Genomic DNA, 18294 nt, shown 5'->3' with positions numbered 1-18294 from the left:
CACCCCGGGGAAGCCCATAGGACTTGAGGGTGGCACACCAGCCCTTAGTGGGCTGGTGGGATAGCCCAAAAGGGCCCTATGCGCATTGGAAGAAAAATCAAAGAGAAAAAAAAGAGGAGGTGGGAAGGGAAGGAAGGACTCCCACCCACCAAACCAAGTCCAACTCGGTTTGGGGGGGGGGGGAGACCTTCCCCCCTTGGCTCGGCCGACCCCCTTGGGGCTCCTTGAGCCCCAAGGCAAGTTCCCCTCTCTCCCACCTATATATACGGAGGTTTTAGGGCTGATTTGAGACGACTTTTCCACGGCAGACCGACCACATACCTCCACGGTTTTTCCTCTAGATCGCGTTTCTGCGGAGCTCGGGCGGAGCCCTGCTGAGACGAGATCATCACCAACCTCTGGAGCGCCGTCACGCTGCTGGAGAACTCTTCTACCTCTTTGTCTCTCTTGCTGGATCAAGAAGGCCGAGATCATCGTCGAGCTGTACGTGTGCTGAACGCGGAGGTGCCGTCCGTTCTGTACTAGATCGTGGGACTGATCGCGGGATTGTTCGCGGGGCGGATCGAGGGACGTGAGGACGTTCCACTACATCAACCGCGTTCACTAACGCTTCTGCTGTACGGTCTACAAGGGTACGTAGATCACTCATCCCCTCTCGTAGATGGACATCACCATGATAGGTCTTCGTGCGCGTAGGAAATTTTTTGTTTCCCATGCGACGTTCTCCAACAGTTTGTTCATTTTCAAGAGCTTGAGATAGCTCCGCGATCTCGTTAGCGTATTCACGCTCATGACCTTCCATTGTCTCAATGGTGGCCTCATGCTCCTCGAGATGAGCTTCCAACTCCTCAATGTATTTCTTGCCCTCAATGGCAATAGACATGATTTCCAAGAAGTTGGAACAAGCAAGTTTATTCTTATAAAGAGATTTAAAAATCATTTCACCCTTAATTTTTAAGGATGCAATATTATCACTCTCTTCATCATTATTCTCATCCCCATTATCATCATCATCATCATGAGATATATTGGGATTCAAAGTAGGAGATACCTTTGAAGCCTTAGCCATAAGGCAAAAGTGAGTCACAATAGATGATGATGTAGGATCACTTGAAGCATCATTCAAGGCCACATATTGTTCCATGGAGTGATGAATTTCCTCTACATTGTTAGCACAACGACTCGAGCAAATATATACATTTTGATCATGGCAACAAGATATAGGAAGCATATCATCATGAGATTTAGTCAAGCAGTTTTTACATAATATGCAAGGACTATCAACACAAGCATGTAAAATATTTAGAGTGCTCGAAGTGTTAATGCCCAAAGATGAAGCATTGCAATAATATAGTGATGAAGGATCATCAACAATAAACCCACTATCATCGTTGCAATGATCACCACTACTCACCATATCATTACCTTGTGGCAATCCACATGTAGGTGAAGTAGATGAAGTTGATAAGACCACACGACTGGAGGTGGAGGGAGAACAATCATTCCCACAAATCTTGGACATACCATATTTATCTTGAAGCTTTGTCCACAACTCATGAGCATCCCGGAATGGCATGAGTGGAAATATAACTACATTGCTCAAAGCATCAAAGAGCACATTAGAAGCTTGAGCATTGAGATAAGAGTTTTTATCATCCTCTAAAGATATATTTTGAGAATCCTTTGGAGGATAAAAAACCCATATCTACAATTCGCTCTAAATTTGGGTCCAAGACCCGAAAGTGATTAAGCATGCGAATTATCCAAACATCAAAATTTGTGCCATCGAAACTACGAGTGTTAGTGAATCCTAAACCCCTAGTCGACATCCTTACTCTCTAGGTGGTTAAACCTAATAAACAGAGACCTAGCTCTGATACCAATTGAAAGGACGTGGATGTCGCCTAGAGGGGGGGGGGGTGAATAAGCGTTTTAAAATAATTACGGTTTAGGCTTGAACAAATGCGGAATAAAACTAACGTTTAATTTGTCAAGCACAAAACCTACAACAACTAGGCTCACCTATGTGCACCAACAACTTATGCTAAGCAAGATAAACAACTAAGTGATAGCAAGATATATGGCAATAAACAATATGGCTATCACAAAGTAAAGTTCATAAGTAAAGGGTTCGGGTAAGAGATAACCGAGGCACGCGGAGACGATGATGTATCCCGAAGTTCACACCATTGCGGATGCTAATCTCCGTTGGAGCGGTGTGGAGGCACAATGCTCACCAAGATGCCACTAAGGCCACTGTAATCTCCTCACGCTCTCGCACAATGCAAGATGATGTGATTCCACTAAGGGACCCTTGAGGGCGGTCACCGAACCCGTACAAATGGCAAACCTTGGGGGCGGTCACCGATACCCGTACAAATTGCTCGAGGCAATCTCCACAACCTAATTGGAGACCTCGACGCTTGCCCGGAGCTTTACACGACAATGATTGAGCTCCGAGACACCACCAAGCTTCTAGGAAGCCAAAGCATCCACGAAGAACAATATCTAGGGTACTAAGTACTAAAGGTAATAAGCTTCTCAAACTTCACTTCCACGTATCACCGTGGAGAACTCAAACGATGCAACTAATGCAACGGCAAGGGCACACGGAGAGCCCAAGTCCTTCTCTCCCAAATCCCACCAAAGCAACTAATGCTAGGGAGGAAAATGAGAGGAAGAACGAAGAAGAACACGAAGAACTCCAAGATATAGACCCAAGGGATTCTCCTCACTTAGAGGAGAAAGTGATTGGTGGAAATGTGGATCTAGATCTCTTCTCTCTTCTCCCTCAAGAACTAGCAAGAATCATTGGAGGGATTGAGAGTTAGCAAGCTCGAAGAAGGTCAACAATGGGGGAAGAAAACGAGCTAAAGAGATAAGGTTCAATGGGGAAGAAGACCCCCTTTTATAGGTGGGGAAAAATCTAACCGTTAAGCCTAACAGCCCGCACAAAGTGGTACTACCGCTCATGGTGCGGTACTACCGCTCGGTAGGTTCACCAACCATGCTGAGGCCAAAAAGTATGCAAAAAACAGTCCGACGGAGCGGTACTACCGCTCCTGGAGCGGTACTACCGTTAGGGAGCGGTAGTAAAAATTACTACCGCTCCGGGGGCGGTACTACCTCTCCGGGGGCGGTACTAACGCTGGCACCACGAGCGGTACTACCGCTGGATAGTGAAACTGCTGTAACTTTCGCATAAGGAGTCCAAATTCAATGAAACCAAGTTTGTTGGAAATCTAACGACATAGGCTAACACAATATTTATAGAAATATAAATAAGAAGCAAGTTAGAAAAGTCCCATAAGAAAATGGTGAGAACCCTTCTTCGAATAAGACCGATAAAAACTGCCAACATCGAAAACATCATAGAAGATGCATATGGAATCCATTTTCGATGAACTCAAGCTTGTCATGAAGATGAACATAAGCTCTAAAACTCACAAAGAGAAACACCAAACAAGAACCAAGAAGTATGATGCAAGGATGCAAATGGTTTGAGCTCTCAACGAAGGATACGATCAAGCTACTCACTTGAGAGCCCCCCTTGACAGTACGACAATCTATCCTAAAACAGAAAACCTATCAAGGGCAGACCTATACCTTGCACCTCGTCCTATTGAGCTAGATGACGATGATCTTGGCTTCCTCAAGATGGACCACCTTTCTTGATTGCATTGGCTTGATGAAGACTAGTTGATAGCTCCCCCATATACACTATGTGTGAGCCGCTCTTCAGCATATCTTCACAAGTCCATTGCCACCACAATGGACGGTAAGCATCAAGCATGATACATTCGTGCTGATCCACTTGAACTTGCACACCTCAATCTTGATGACGATCACCACTTGACGTCATCCTTCATGGGTTGTATGAGATCTTCCTTTTGACGCAAGCCCATGGAAGCACACCTAACCGCCACATAGAACTCTCACAAAGACCATGGGTTAGTACACAAACACGTAATGGACAATGCTTACCATACCGTGGGATCACTTGATCCCTCTCGGTACATCCTGTAAGCTTTGTGTGTTGATCATCTTGATTTACTCTTTGTGTGACGATCTTGATCAACCTTGTGTCTCTATGACCATTCTTTGGATAATACCTTGAATACCACCTTGGTCATCATATAAACTCCTTGAACCCAACAGACGGACTTCGAGAAGTGCCTATGGACAAATCCTATAAATATAACTTAAGGCAACCATTAGTCCATAGGAATTGTCATCAATTACCAAAACCACATATGGAGATATATGCTCTAAGAATGTGCGTTAACTAGCCGATTAATCCCTACTTGCAAAGTCACCGAGTAGCCGATTAAATGATAAATCGCCCGATTAATGGATTAATTGGCCGATTAACTTGCCGATTAGCCCATTAATCCCCTACTCACCAGCCAACCGAGCAGTTACCAGTTTACTATTTCCTCAACAATGGTTTTTTCCATGTTTTTGAGTATTGCAGATAAGGAATATTAAACGGAGTCCAAACGGAATAAAATCTCCGGAATGATTTTTCTTGGCCGAGAATAAACCTGCCAGACGTGGAGAAGGGGGCAGGAGACCTGCCGGGAGACGACAAGCCTGCAGGTCGCGCCCCCTGGCTTGTGGGCCCCGTGCAGGTCTCCTAACCCTAATCTTCGTCTTATAAATTCTCAAATATTCCCCTAATGCCAGAACGAGACCAAAAAATATTTTTCCGCCGCTCGGAGCCTCTGTTCTCGTGAGATCCAATCTGGGAGCCTTTTCCGGTAATGTGCCGGAGAGGGAATCGATCACGGAGGGCATCTACATCAACTCCATTGCCCCTCCGATGATGCGTGAGAAGTTCACCATAGACCTACGAGTCCATAGCTAGTACCTAGATGGCTTCTTCTCTCTCTTTGTTCTTCAATACCATGTTCTTCATGATCGTCATGGAGATCTATCCGATGTAATACTCTTTTGCGGTGTGTTTGTCGAGATCCGATGAATTGTGGTTTTATGTTCAGATTATCTATGAATATTATTTGAATCTTCTCTGAATTCTTATATGCATGATTTCATATCTTAGCAAGTCTCTTTGAGTTATTGCTTTGGTTTGGCCAACTAGATTGGTAATTCTTGCAATGGGAGAAGGCTTAGTTTTGGGTTCAATCTTGCGGTGTCCTCACCCAGTGACAAAGTAGGGGTAGCGAGGCACGTATTGTATTGTTGCCATCGAGGAAAAAAGATGGGGTTTTCATCATATTGCTTGAGTATCCCTCTACATCATGTCATCTTGCTTAATGAGTTACTCTGTTCTTCATGAACTTAATACTCTAGATGTAGGCACGAGTCGCTCGATGTGTGGAGTAATAGTAGTAGATGCAGAATCATTTCGGTCTACTTGAGACGGACGTGTTGCCTATATGCATAATCATTACCTTGGATATCTTCATAATTATTCGCTTTTCTATCAATTGCTCAACAGTATTTTGTTCACCCACCGTATTATTTTCCTTCATGAGATAAGCCTCTAGTGAAACCTATGGCCCCTGGGGCTATTTTCCATATTATACTTTCAGATCTATAAACCAAAAATACCAAAAATATATTGCTGCCATTTATTTAATTTTGTTTTACTTTTAGTTCTAACAATATTTTATATCTATCTCTATCATATCTCATCCTTGCAAATAAATGTGAAGCGATTGACAACCCCTTTTTAGCGTTGGGTGCAAGTGTTTGATTGTTTGTGTAGGTACTAAGATTAGGGCCTTGCTTGTTCCTCCTATTGGATTGATACCTTGGTTAGCAACAAACCGATGGAAATACTTATCTACTTCATGCATCACTCTTTCCTCTTCAAGGTAAAACCAACGCAAGCTCAAGAGGTAGCAAGAAGGATTTCTGACGCCGTTGCCAGGGAGGATACATAGCAAGATCAAGCCTACCAAGTACCCATCACAAACTGATCTCTTGCATTTACTTTATTTGCCATTTGCCTCTCGTTTTCCTCTCCCGCACTTCTAAAACGATTTTCAGAAAATACCAAAATAATTTTCCTTTTTATTCACCCTTCCCCCGTTTGTCTTTTCATTTTGCTTTGTCACAATGACTCAAGAGAATACCAAGTTTTGTGATTTTTCCACTACTACTAATAATGATTTTGTTAGTACTGTGATTGCTCCTGCCATTAGTGCGGAATCTCGTGAAATTAATGCCGCTTTGCTCAATCTTGTTATGAAAGAATAATTTTCTGGCCTTCCTAGTGAAGATGTCGCATCCCATCGAAATACTTTCATTGAGTTGTGTGATGTGCAAAAAGAAGAAACATGTGGATAATGAAATTGTGAAATTGAAGCTATTTCCTTTCTCACTACGAGATCGTGCTAAAACTTGGTTTTCATCTTTACCTAAAAATAGTATTGATTCTGGAATAAGTGTAAAGATGCTTTTATTTCCAAGTACTTTTCGCCCGCTAAGATTATCTCCCTTAGAAATGATATAACGAATTTTAAGCAACTTGATCATGAGCATGTGATACGTCTCCAACGTATCTATAATTTTTGATGGTTTCATGCTATTATCTTGTCAAACTTTGGATGTTTTGTATGCCTTTTATATCTTTTTTGGGACTAACTTATTAACTCAGTGCCAAGTGCCAGTTCCTATTTTTTCCGTGTTTTTGACCCTTTTCAGAGGAGAATTTTGAACGGAGTCCAAACGGAATAAAACTTCCGAAAAGATTTTTTCCGAAACAGAAGACGATCGGGAGACTAGAGAACCAAGGAAGAGGGTCACCAGGGACCCCACAAGCCCTCATGGCGCGACCAGGGGGACCCGCGCCTCCCAGGCTTGTGGGCTCCATGGGCCTCCCCTGCCCTAGGTCTTTCGCCTATATATCCCCTAAAATCCCAAAAAAATGAGGAGATCAACGAAAATACTTTTTCGCCGCCGCAAGCTTTGGTCTCCGCAAGATCCCATATGGGGCACGTTCTGATGCCCTGCCAGAGGGGGGATTCGGATACGGATGGCTTCTTCATCAACACCATGACCTCTCCGATGATGCGTGAGTAGTTCACCATAGACCTACGGGTCCATAACTAGTAGCTAGATGGCTTCTTCTCTCTCCTGGATCTTCAATACAAAGTTCTCCATGATCTTCATGGAGATCTATCCGATGTAATCTTCTTTTGCGGTGTGTTTGTCGAGATCCGATGAATTGTGGATTTATGATCAGATTATCTATGAATCTTATTTGAGTTTCTTCTGATCTCTTATATGCATGATTTCATATCCTTGTAATTCTCTTCGAGTTGTGGGTTTTGTTTGGCCAACTTGATCTATGACTCTTGCAATGGGAGAAGTGCTTGGTTTTGGGTTCATACCGTGCGGTGACCTCACCCAGTGACAGAAGGGGTAGCGAGGCACGCATCGTGTTGTTGCCATCAAGGGTAAAAAGATGGGGTTTTCATCATTAGTTTGAGTTTATCCCTCTACATCAAGTCATCTTGCTTAAGGCGTTACTCTGTTCGTCATGAACTCAATACACTAGATGCATGCTGGATAGCGCTCGATGTGTGGAGTAATAGTAGTAGATGCAGAAAGTATCGGTCTACTTGTCTCGGACGTGATGCCTATATGTATGATCATTTAGATATCGTCATGACTTTGCACGGTTCTATCAATTGCTCGACAGTAATTTGTTCACCCACAGTAATATTTGCTATTTTGAGAGTAGTCTCTAGTGAACACTATGGCCCCCGGGTCTACTTCACACCATATTTTCAGCCTTACTCTTTTACTTCGTTGCACTTTCCGCCTTCAGATCTCACCTTGCAATCAATCTTGAAGGGACTGACAACCCCTTTATAGCGTTGGGTGCAAGCTCTTTTGTGTTTGCGCAGGTACTCTCGACTTGACGAGATTCTCCTACTGGATTGATACCTTGGTTCTCAAACTGAGGGAAATACTTACTGCTCCCGTGCTGCATCACCCTTTCCTCTTCAAGGGAAAAACCAACGCAAGCCCAGTCTCCGTCAACGTGCCAATTTCTAGCGCTGTTGTCTGTTGCCGTAGGACCATGTTTTACAATCTTGGGAGAGGATGAAACTAATGATTAGGAATTGCCACGCGCATAGTTTGAGTTTATGGATGATTATACAATTTTTTTATGCGGGATTGAATTTTCCTTCTAGAAATCTTTTAGATTCCGCCGCGGGTGGTACTTTTATGGAAATCACATTAGCAGAAGCTAATAAACTCCTAGATAATATTATGGCAAATTACTCTCAGTGGCATACTGAAAGATCTCCTACTAGTAAAAAAGTGCACGCTATTGAAGAAATAAATACTTTGAGTGGAAAGATGCATGAAGTGATGACAATTTTTGGTAGTAAGAGTGCTCCTATTGATCCCAATTATATGCCTTTGTCTTCTTTGATTGGAAATAATAATGAATCTATGGATGTGAATTTTGTTGGTAGGAACAATTATGGCAATAAGGCGTATAGAGGTAATTTCAATCATAGGCCGTTTCCTAGTAATTCCTCTAACAAGTATGGTAATTCCTACAACAATTATTATGAAAATTATAATAAGATGTCCTCTGATCTTGAGAATAATATTAAAGAATTCATTAGGTCTCAAAAAGGTTTCAATGCTATGATTGAAGAGAAATTGTTCAAGATTGATGATTTGGCTAGGAACGTTGATAGAATTTCTCTTGAGATTGATTCTTTGAAAATTAGATCTATTCCACCCAAGCATGATATTAATGAGTCTTTAAAATCTATGAGAATTTTTATTGATGAGTGTAAGGAAAGAACCGCTAGAATACGTGCTAAGCGTGAATGGCTTGAAAAGGTGTTTTCTCGTGATAATAATGATGAAGATCTTAAAGTGATTGATGTGACTCCTATTGAATCTTTGTTTTCTAGTATAAATCTTGAGATGAGTCAACTTTAGTTAAAAGGCGTCCCAATGATTCAGAGTTTATAGATCTTAATGCTAAGATTGATAAAGGTGGGATTGAAGAGGTCAAAACTTTAAATAGCAATTAACCCACTCTTTTGGATTTCAAGGACTTTAACTATGATAGTTGTTCTTTGATTGATTGTGTTTCCTTGTTGCAATTCATGTTGAATTCTCCGCATGCTTATAATCAAAATAAACCTTTTACTAAACATATTGTGGATGCTATGATGAAATCTTTTGAAGAAAAACTTGAGTTGGAAGTTTCTATACCTAGAAAAAGCTTTATGATGAGTGGGAACCTACTATTAAAATGAAAATTAAAGATTTTGAGTGCCATACTTTGTGTGATTTGGGAGCTAGCGTTTCCACGATTCCAAAAACTTTATGTGATGTGCTAGGATTCCGTGAATTCGATGATTGCTCTTTAAATTTGCATCTAGTGGGTTCTACAATTAAGAAACCTACGGGAAGGATTAATTATGTTCTTATTGTTGCAAATAGGAATTATGTGCCCGTAGATGTGACAGCCCGATGCCGACGTTCCAGAAGATTCCCTTTCCTTTCCGTTTTCGTCGCGTGTCTATTTTATTTTGTCGCATCATCATCGCATCATTCACATCACCTGCATTGCATCGGCATCTCCGTTGCTGCCAGTTTTCAAAACTTGCATCCGTTGTTAGTTGTCGGTTCTAGTCGTTGTCCGTTCTGAGCCCGACCACACACGCACGCGCCCGCGTCATCGTTCGAACCCTGTTTTAAAAGTGCGCGTAAAACTTTCTCTGATCGGGGTGAAACTTGGCATGCGGTCGTAATTAGATATGGCTAGGCCACCTGTCGAATTTCGTCACGATCGGAGTCCGTCTGGTACCCGAACGGTCGACCGTATTCGGTCTACCGTCGGACGTTTGTCGGTGTTTTAAAATTCGTCGCCGCGCCGCACCGCACCATTTCCCTCTCTTCCCCGGCTAGCCTACTCTACGCGGTCATTTAGCTGACCCCGCGTTCGAGTGCGTTCGGTTACGATCGTGTGGGCGAAAACGAGGCCGGATTCGGATAAACCTAGCCCCTCATTTGTTATAAATAGGCCTCCCCTAATTTTTAGGAAACCCTAAAACCCCCTCGTTTTCCGTGCCCGCAGCTTCCTCCCACCTCCTCTCTTCTTCCAGCCGCCGCCGGCCCGCTCCAGCCCGCATTGGGCCCGCCCGAGCCCATCCGGTGCCCGAGCTAGCCAGGCAACCGCGCCGCCGCACCCGCTCCCGAGCGCCGCCTCCCGTGCCTCTTGCATCGGACAGCCCACGTCGGAGCGGCCCCGTCGCCGGACCATCGCCGCCGTAGGAGCTTTGCTGCCCCGTCGACGAGCCGTCGCCCGCACCCGGCCGTCGGACCTCGCTGGAGCTCCTGGATCCCGCCATCTCCTCGCCGGTGGCCGCCGCCGCCGCTCAGCGCCTCGCCCCGGTCCGGTCCAGTCCGGATCCGGCCGCCCCCGTCGTCGCAGGACCTCGCCCGGCCCTGCCCGCCGGCGCTCGCCCCAGCCTCCGCCGCCTCGCCTCGGTCCCGATCTGGACCGAGACGAGGGAGCTCCTCGTTCAGCGCCCCGTTGACCACCTCGCCCGTGTGGGCCAGCGCAAGGAGGTCCCGCGCGCCTCCTTCGGGAGCCCAGCCCCAGCGCGTTGACCGCCCAAGCCAGCGCCTCCCTCCCTCGGCCCGCGTCTCCCTGGCCGAGGAGCGCCCCGCCGACCAAGCCTCAGCCCCACCTCGGCCTCCTACCTGGGTCGTTGACCCAAGCCCAAGGTGAGACCCTCAGCCTCTATATTGCGCCACACGCGCATTGTTCTATATTGCGCTCCGTGCCCGTTTAGGTCCAGTGCAAGGATTCGGCCCGATAGTATTTTTTAGGGTTTTTCGAATTAGTTAATTTCCGGATTTATTAGATATTTAAAACGTCCGCATCTTTTTACCCGTAAGTCGGAACGAGGCGTATTTTATATTGTTTTGGCGTAGTTTTGCGCGTAAAATACGTTGGCGCTACTTGCATGTTTGTTTGACGTCGTTTAGAGTGCCTAACACCTAGTTTAGCGTGCTGTCCTATTTTGTTTGCGTCCCGTAATATTTTTCGCGGTGTCCGGATAGCCCGTATGCCTTAGATAAAATTCCTATGTTTTAGGGACTATTTTTCCATGTATTTTAGAGCGGTCATTTGTATTTTTGCGTGTAGGGATTGCCGGTAGATTATTTTCCCGTGTATAGGTTATTTTTCTCGCATTTATGTGTGGCTTTATTTTGTGTTGCAACCCCACATATATTATATGTTTCCGGGGCAGAAAATCTGTGCAATTAGTTTTAGCTTTTAAGTAAGTTAGTTCGCGCGATATTTTGTCGCGATGCCCTTTTGTTTAATTCGTAGGATTTATTCCGTGCCTCGTTTGAATTAGTTGTCAACTAGGGAGTTCTTCTTAGATGTTTAGACTAGCCCTTGGTATTTTTAGTTGCAATAGAAATGCATGTTTAGGGGTGTTTTGATTGCCCTCAAGTTGCTAGAAATAATGCTGTTTTGGACGTGCTGAAATATTTCTAAGTCTGAGTTCTGTTATATTTTGTTGCTGTCTTGTCTTGCTTGTATCTTGTGAACTGTAGCTTTTTTGGGGTTGGTCCAATGGAGTTAGTTGTACCCCTTGTGTTTATCTAGCATGCTGTAAATTTTCATGTCATTTGGAGTCCTGTAGCTATAGGTTTTGCTGCTGTCAATATTGCTTCAGATCGAAAACTGCACTTTGATGAGGTGTAATTTTCACTAAGTCTGAAATAGTGTGTGAGATGCCATTTTGTGTCTTCTTTCCCTAGTGCTCCTTGCTGCCATGCTAGTTGTTGTTAGTTGTTTGTAGTAGTTCTTCTTGCCCTCTTCCGTGTCATGCCTTGCTGGAGCATATCGGAGTTGATTAGCCGTAGTTGTGGTTGTGGGGTGTAGAAAATGCTATGTGGCTGATTTTGGCAGATTGTAGTGATTTCTTGTTTTGCTCGTAGTTTTTGATCCGTAGCTCCGATTTGATCGTGTCCTATATGGAACTTGCTTAGAATCTCGTGTAGTTTCATTTCCTCTTGTTGGTTGTATGTTTTGAAGTACTCGTAGGCGTCGTTGCACACATATTGCATTCATGCCATCTTATCTTGCGGTGCTTGTATCTTTTGAACCGTAGCTCCGTTGGAGATATTCTTTATGTGTAGGTTGCTTGAAATGACGCATAGAATCACGTGAACCTATTTGTTTTTCTGTTTAACAATCAATTAAATGCATTAGTTCAGATCTGGACAGAATTGTAAATTAACTTGTGAGGTCGTTTCGGAGGTGCTATATGACATTTCCGACCTCATTTAAAATGTCTAGATATGTAGTTTAATTTCCGCTTCACCTCTTGCATGTTTGACAACATTAATATTGCCGTGTAAATAACCGGGAGTGAACTAAATAATTCATATGTGGAGTTTGTTGCATATTGGACTTCACTTAATGTGTAGTATTTGATTGTGTGAATTGTCTTGCCGTGTCTTGCATGTATTCAGCTGTTCATGCATCATATGTGTTATGCATCATGTGGTGAATATCGTGTGTTGATTTGTGTTTCTGGTTTGCTTCGCCTCGATAGAGTTCCACAAGCGTGTCGGAAAGTGAGGATCCGTTCGACCATGTCGGTTCGTCTGCTTCACGGAGTCATTCTTCTTCCAAGCGGGTTCTCAGGCAAGATGACCATTTTCCCCCAGATACCATTACTATCATTGCCATGCTAGTTACCGTTTCTATCATTATGTCTCGTTGCCTACCACATGTTAGCTATCAGCCTCTCAACAATGCCATGTAAACCTTCAACATGTTCAACCTAGCAAACCACTGATTGGCTATGTTACTGCTTGCTTAACCCTGTTGATAGCGTTGCTAGTTGCAGGTGCAGTTGCTTCCATGTGTTAACATGGGTTCCTTCTTATACCACCATATTAATGCTATTTAATTTAATGGACCTATATACTTGGTAAAAGGTGGAAGGCTCGGCCCTTTTCTACCCTGGTGTTTTGTTCCACCTTTGCCCCCTTAGTTTCCGGCTACCGGTGTTATGTTCCATAAATGAGCGCTCCTAACACGATCGGGGTTGTTATGGGGACCCCCTTGATAATTCGTTTTAGATAAAAGCTGGTCTGGTAATGCCCAACTTTGGTACTACATTTGCCTAATCACCTAATAAAATTGCATAGGGACTTCCCGGGCCCCGAGGATAATTTAATCAACCCCCGGACCAGTGCTCCTCATGAGTGTTGGTCCAAAATAGAGCAGCTTATTAACACTACCCGGGGCAACTCGGCGTTTGGTGTGGTAACCATCGCTCATCCGTCGTGTCCTGAGAACGAGGTACGCGACTCCTATTGGTAAAGTATAGCACATAATGAACTTCATCTGAAATTATTTCACGATCTGACCTTTTTAGAAACACCACATCCCATGACGTTACTGATGCATGTAGAAACGTCAGTCTAGCCTGACGTTTCTGCTCCACACTCAAACGCCTAACTAGCTCGTGTCTCTGACAAAGCAAGAAACGCCACAAATAATGGTGTTTCCACTGCTTACTCCAACGCCAACGTACCTAGCGTTTGAGATTTAGTAAGGCTGGCCATAGTGGGAGTAACTTAGGTAGTAACATGTACTTGGGACTAGCAAACATGCTGATGTGTCAGATAATTAAAGAAGAGAGAAGGTTAGAGTAACATAGATAGATACCGTAACATGTTAAATGCTATGCTACTATGTGCCATGTATGTTCATAAATAAAGTTATCTATGATACTAGTTTATGATACTATGCATTATGACGATAATATCATGCAATAATATCATATGCATGATATTACTATATGTTACTCCCCATTATGGTCCATTAAGAGAGGCTGCTGCAATTAACAGGAGGCAGAGCAGAAATGGACATCCATGCAGTCAAAAACGATGGAAGCAGAAATGGACATGCATGCAGTAATCCGGTCGAAGCGGTGAAAAGCGACAATCAGCCAACAATTCTCGACATGCACGCACTGTACACAGCTGCAGCTGTCTGGCTAGTGCGCTGCACACAATGTTAGGTGGTGTTTCTTTTCATGGAACTAGACCTTTTTTAGTTCCAGAGACTAAAAAAAAATCCCTTTAATAGAGACTTTTTCTAGTTCCTTAAAAAAAGTCCCTCATGTTTCTTTACCTAGGAATTAAAAGGGACTTTTTAGTCTAATTCCTAGATAAAGAAACACCACCTTAGTCGACTAAGATTAAGAAAAAAGGCCATGCATTCGCTCGCATCTAAAGACAACAGCAACAGTGAGCATAGCTATCTAGCTGCCTCCAAATGGAGCGAAACGGACGGGACGATGCAGCGTGAATCCAAGAGGCCTGATGGGTGGCAACGCGAGAGCCACTGGCGTTTGGGTAGCAACGCCATAGCCGCTGGCGTTTCTATGTGGATTACAACGCGAGCTGGTTAGACGTGTAAATATGGAGCATAAACGTCATAGTTGATTGACGTTTTTTACATGCAGCAACAACGTCACAGGTTTTGATGTTTCTAGAAAGATCGGATCATGAAATAATTTCGTACAAAGTTCATTCCATACTATATTATAGTTTCAGATTAAGAATTAAACAGCGAAAAAGCCCCGAAGAGGTCGAACTCAATTTCGCTTCCTCATCCTCCCGCAACCGCGCGCACGGACGGAGGCCGAAGGACAGAATCCCGTTCCCGTGGGGGCCCGTTCGCGGAAAACGAGGGCCGGCGACCCACGCGAGCCCGCCGATCTCATCCCCTCCGGCCTTTTCTTTCTTTCTTTCACGTCGGGCGGGCCCCTCCCATCTCGCCCAGCTGTACCGCACTCCCAACCAAACGTTGACCCCCCGGGTGCGCGACCGACCGCGTCCGTGATCCGTCGCCGTCGGCCGTCGCGAATCCAATGCCCCAAAAACATCTCCTTCACGGAGGAACAAAAAAAAGTACTAGTAAAAGGGAAATAAATTCGTCGCGTACAACCTACGGAAACGAAACGGGGCGGGCCCCGACGTCGCAGCGTCATGGCCCACGCCGCCTCGCGTGCCCCGCCCGCTGACAGGCCCGGGCCCACCGGAGGGTGAGACGAAATAAATACGGGGGACGACCGCCCGCTCCCATCCGTCACGCTTGACTTCGGCCGACCCCAAACCCCACACCCACCGTCGTCTTCCGCCGCCGCCGTCGCCGTCGCCGTAGCCATGTCGTCCGGGGGGATCGCGCGCGGCCGCCTCGCGGAGGAGCGCAAGGCATGGCGGAAGAACCACCCCCACGTACGCCCCCCCCTCCCTCCCTCTCTCGATTTCGCTCCCCGCCTCGCCTCACCCGTTGTTTCGACCGGTTGGTGTTCCTGATCTGTTTCCGCAGGGCTTCGTCGCCAAGCCGGAGACGCTGGGCGACGGCACGGTCAACCTCATGGTCTGGCACTGCACCATCCCCGGCAAGCAAGGGGTAAGCTCCGCCCCGCCCCCGCCTCCGCCTCTCCGCTCTGCGCCGAGTGATTGATTGATACGGTCCTCTCGCTTGATCCTAGACTAGATCACGGTGCTTAGCTCTGGTTGTTTCCCGTTAGCTGCCCGCACCTTGCCTGATCAGATCTCGTCCCATGGATCGAGTTACTAGAGCGTGCCGCGGCGTGACTCCTCAACTGGAGAGGGATACAGACCTTTTTGGTTTCATTTCCTTCTCGCAGATTAGTGTTTGTTTAGTTTCTTAGGCACTTCAATTGCATTCCTGTGGTGGTGGTTTCTTCATGCTTTTAGTTTTAGTATGCCCGAGGATTGTTACCATTTTAGTGCTGGTCTAACTGTTGCTATCTACAGTGTATGTACTAGCTGCTACTGGTTTATCTATAAACCTCTACAGTGTTATCTTAGTACATGGAAGTAGTTTTCGTTCCAGGCTTCCTGCAACTACTGTATAGACATTGGTAATCATCAAGTAAATGTTGATCGGCAGGTAGATTTTTTTCCTATATTTGTAGTACGCACAACTTCAATTGCAAGGGGACTTCTGCAACCTCTGTCATCGACTTACCTAACTGAAGTCACTATCAGCCCCCCCGTGAAGTAGTGTTAGCATGCCTGCAATAGCCCTACTGTATGCTTTCAAAATCTTCAACCTGGAGTTTAGGCACAACTTTGTACACAGTTAGGATATATGCTTTAAAAGGAGTGTTCATTGCAGAAATGGAAGTTTGAGATGGTGTTAAATTGACTGTACCCTGAACTTCACCTGAATTACCCACTGATTTTGTGCTAGTTCAGTTTTCTACCCAGCTAAGTCGCTGCATAGGTGTCCTGTTGTTTTAGGATATCTCCAGTCACTGTACCATATGGTTACAAAATCTTCAAACCCTGGATTCCTGCTAGCCACTTAATTCTATCCGCCTGCTTGTTCTCTGGTGGCAACCATGTGAGGTGTCTAGTGTCAACAATGAATATAAATTGACCGGGTAAAAATATGTATATTCTTTGTTAATGATCAAAGTTATTTTTTCCTTAACCTCATCCTGTGTTGGATGCAGTTGGTGGCTTAGTACTTTGGTTTACGTTGTGTTATTGAATTATTGCATATTCTCATAGCCTTACAGCCATGTTCTGAATTTGTCGCTTCTCTGTTTATGGTAGAATTGTAAACTGTTGGTCATAACTTGGCTCAGCTTTAATCGTTCCCATCTCTTGTTGTGCAGACTGATTGGGAAGGTGGAAACTACCCTCTCACCCTTCATTTCTCTGAGGATTACCCTAGCAAGCCTCCCAAGTGCAAGTTCCCCACAAATTTCTTCCACCCGAATGTCTATCCCTCAGGAACAGTCTGCCTTTCAATCCTCAATGAGGACAGTGTAAGCCTGCCAACCACCTATGTTAGTTTTTTTTAGTGCAAGATTTGATAGCTTGGTTTAACCGTTTGATTGCTTCCTCTCAGGGCTGGAGACCTGCTATTACTGTGAAGCAAATCCTTGTTGGAATTCAGGACCTGCTTGATCTGCCGAATCCTGCTGACCCTGCCCAGACTGATGGTTACCACCTGTATATCCAGGTTAGTCAAAAGTGACCAGCCAGGGTCCAGCTAATGTGTACTGGTAGTCCGACTGCGCTTCCTAAAACTAGTTCACATATGGTCTTGTAGTAACACACCTTGCCGGTATATGATTGCAGGATCTAGTTGAATACAAGAGGCGTGTTCGGGTGCAGGCAAAGCAGTATCCCGCATTGGTCTGAGAGGAAGGATTGGCAAGCGTAATGATCCATGCTCTGCACATCCTCCGCATAGTTCCTGGTAGTAGATCTAAGATGAATGCCTCAGCATATATGGAGTTAGACCCAAGAAGGGTCCCTTGAGAAGTATTCAGTCATTTTGGACCAATCTGGGCTTAAGATCCGTGTTGGTTGTAATTGGGTCGCATAATGGTGATTCCTGAACTGCTGGAGTGCTTGTTTCGTGGACTAATTTCCGTATGAAGTCGATTGTCGTGTGTGTTATTAGTTGATTCTAAATGATAAAGAAGTTGACTGTTGGCTGCATCATAACATTTTGCCATGTGCCATGTTTTTGTCAATTTCCTAATCTGTATCCTACAGCCACAGGTATGTTTACAAAGCCTGGTGTCCTGCCAGTTCCGTCCTACAGTCTCTTGCTCTGTTCCCTCTCTCGCCGCAGCGTGCATAGATCCATTGCTTGGCATCTATATCATCTTTGCTGCTTTCCTCCCCCCTTCTGATCTTCTTTTCTCTATCCATGGCAGCCGGAGTGTCTGCCATTTTGGCTGGTTTGTTTCCTGACCTCGGCGTGCTCTGCTAGCCAAGCTGTTGTTGCCGGACCTAAGCTCAAAGCCATGGTGATGCTTCTTTCAGTCCACTCCCCTTTTTGATAACAAATCCTGTTTTCTTTTTCTTCTATGATGACGATGGATGCACGTCTGGGGTTTATCTTCAGGCCGTTCATGAAATGAGGCGTTGAAGAAATGAGCCGGTTTATATGGAAAACAGGATCGAAAACCATGATCCAGTTCATTCCTACTCAATTGTCACCAATAGATGCGCGTTTCAAATATGTGCACATTTCTATTCAATGCCACCGACACACGCGCCTTTCAAATTTCTCAAACTAGCAAGAGATTCTCTACCCAAGAAGAACAAAAGGCTGAGGATAAATCATCACAATACGACATTTTTCATTCATCAATTATTAACTCCATCAGTGGTAAAAAGCCCATCGCGCTGACATTTCCCCAGCGTGCATCGCATGCTCGTACGCGCTCGATCGATCAAAGC

General features: G+C 44.9%; 1 protein-coding gene across 1 annotated transcript; it reads left to right on the top strand.

Annotated features, from left to right (window-relative positions):
• The first annotated feature begins 15112 nt into the window (after positions 1–15112).
• On the top strand, positions 15113–17547 carry LOC123449877 (SUMO-conjugating enzyme SCE1-like). The gene is made up of 5 exons (XM_045127234.1): positions 15113–15291; positions 15386–15469; positions 16710–16862; positions 16946–17059; positions 17179–17547. The coding sequence occupies exons 1-5, from the start codon at positions 15220–15222 to the stop codon at positions 17239–17241; spliced, it is 486 nt and encodes a 161-aa protein (XP_044983169.1). The 5' UTR covers positions 15113–15219; the 3' UTR covers positions 17242–17547.
• Positions 17548–18294: the final 747 nt, after the last annotated feature.

This window comes from Hordeum vulgare, chromosome 4H, assembly GCF_904849725.1.
Source record: "Hordeum vulgare subsp. vulgare chromosome 4H, MorexV3_pseudomolecules_assembly, whole genome shotgun sequence".
In the NCBI taxonomy this organism is placed as follows: Eukaryota; Viridiplantae; Streptophyta; class Magnoliopsida; order Poales; family Poaceae; genus Hordeum; species Hordeum vulgare.
This window is presented reverse-complemented; position numbering and strand designations above follow the sequence as displayed.

Coding starts and splice junctions, on each gene's coding strand:
- LOC123449877 (XM_045127234.1), top strand. CDS start 15,220: ATGTCGTCCGGGGGGATCGCGCGCGGCCGCCTCGCGGAGGAGCGCAAG. Junction 15,292..15,385: donor GGCGGAAGAACCACCCCCAC/GTACGCCCCCCC, acceptor CTGTTTCCGCAG/GGCTTCGTCGCCAAGCCGGA. Junction 17,060..17,178: donor GTTACCACCTGTATATCCAG/GTTAGTCAAAAG, acceptor ATATGATTGCAG/GATCTAGTTGAATACAAGAG.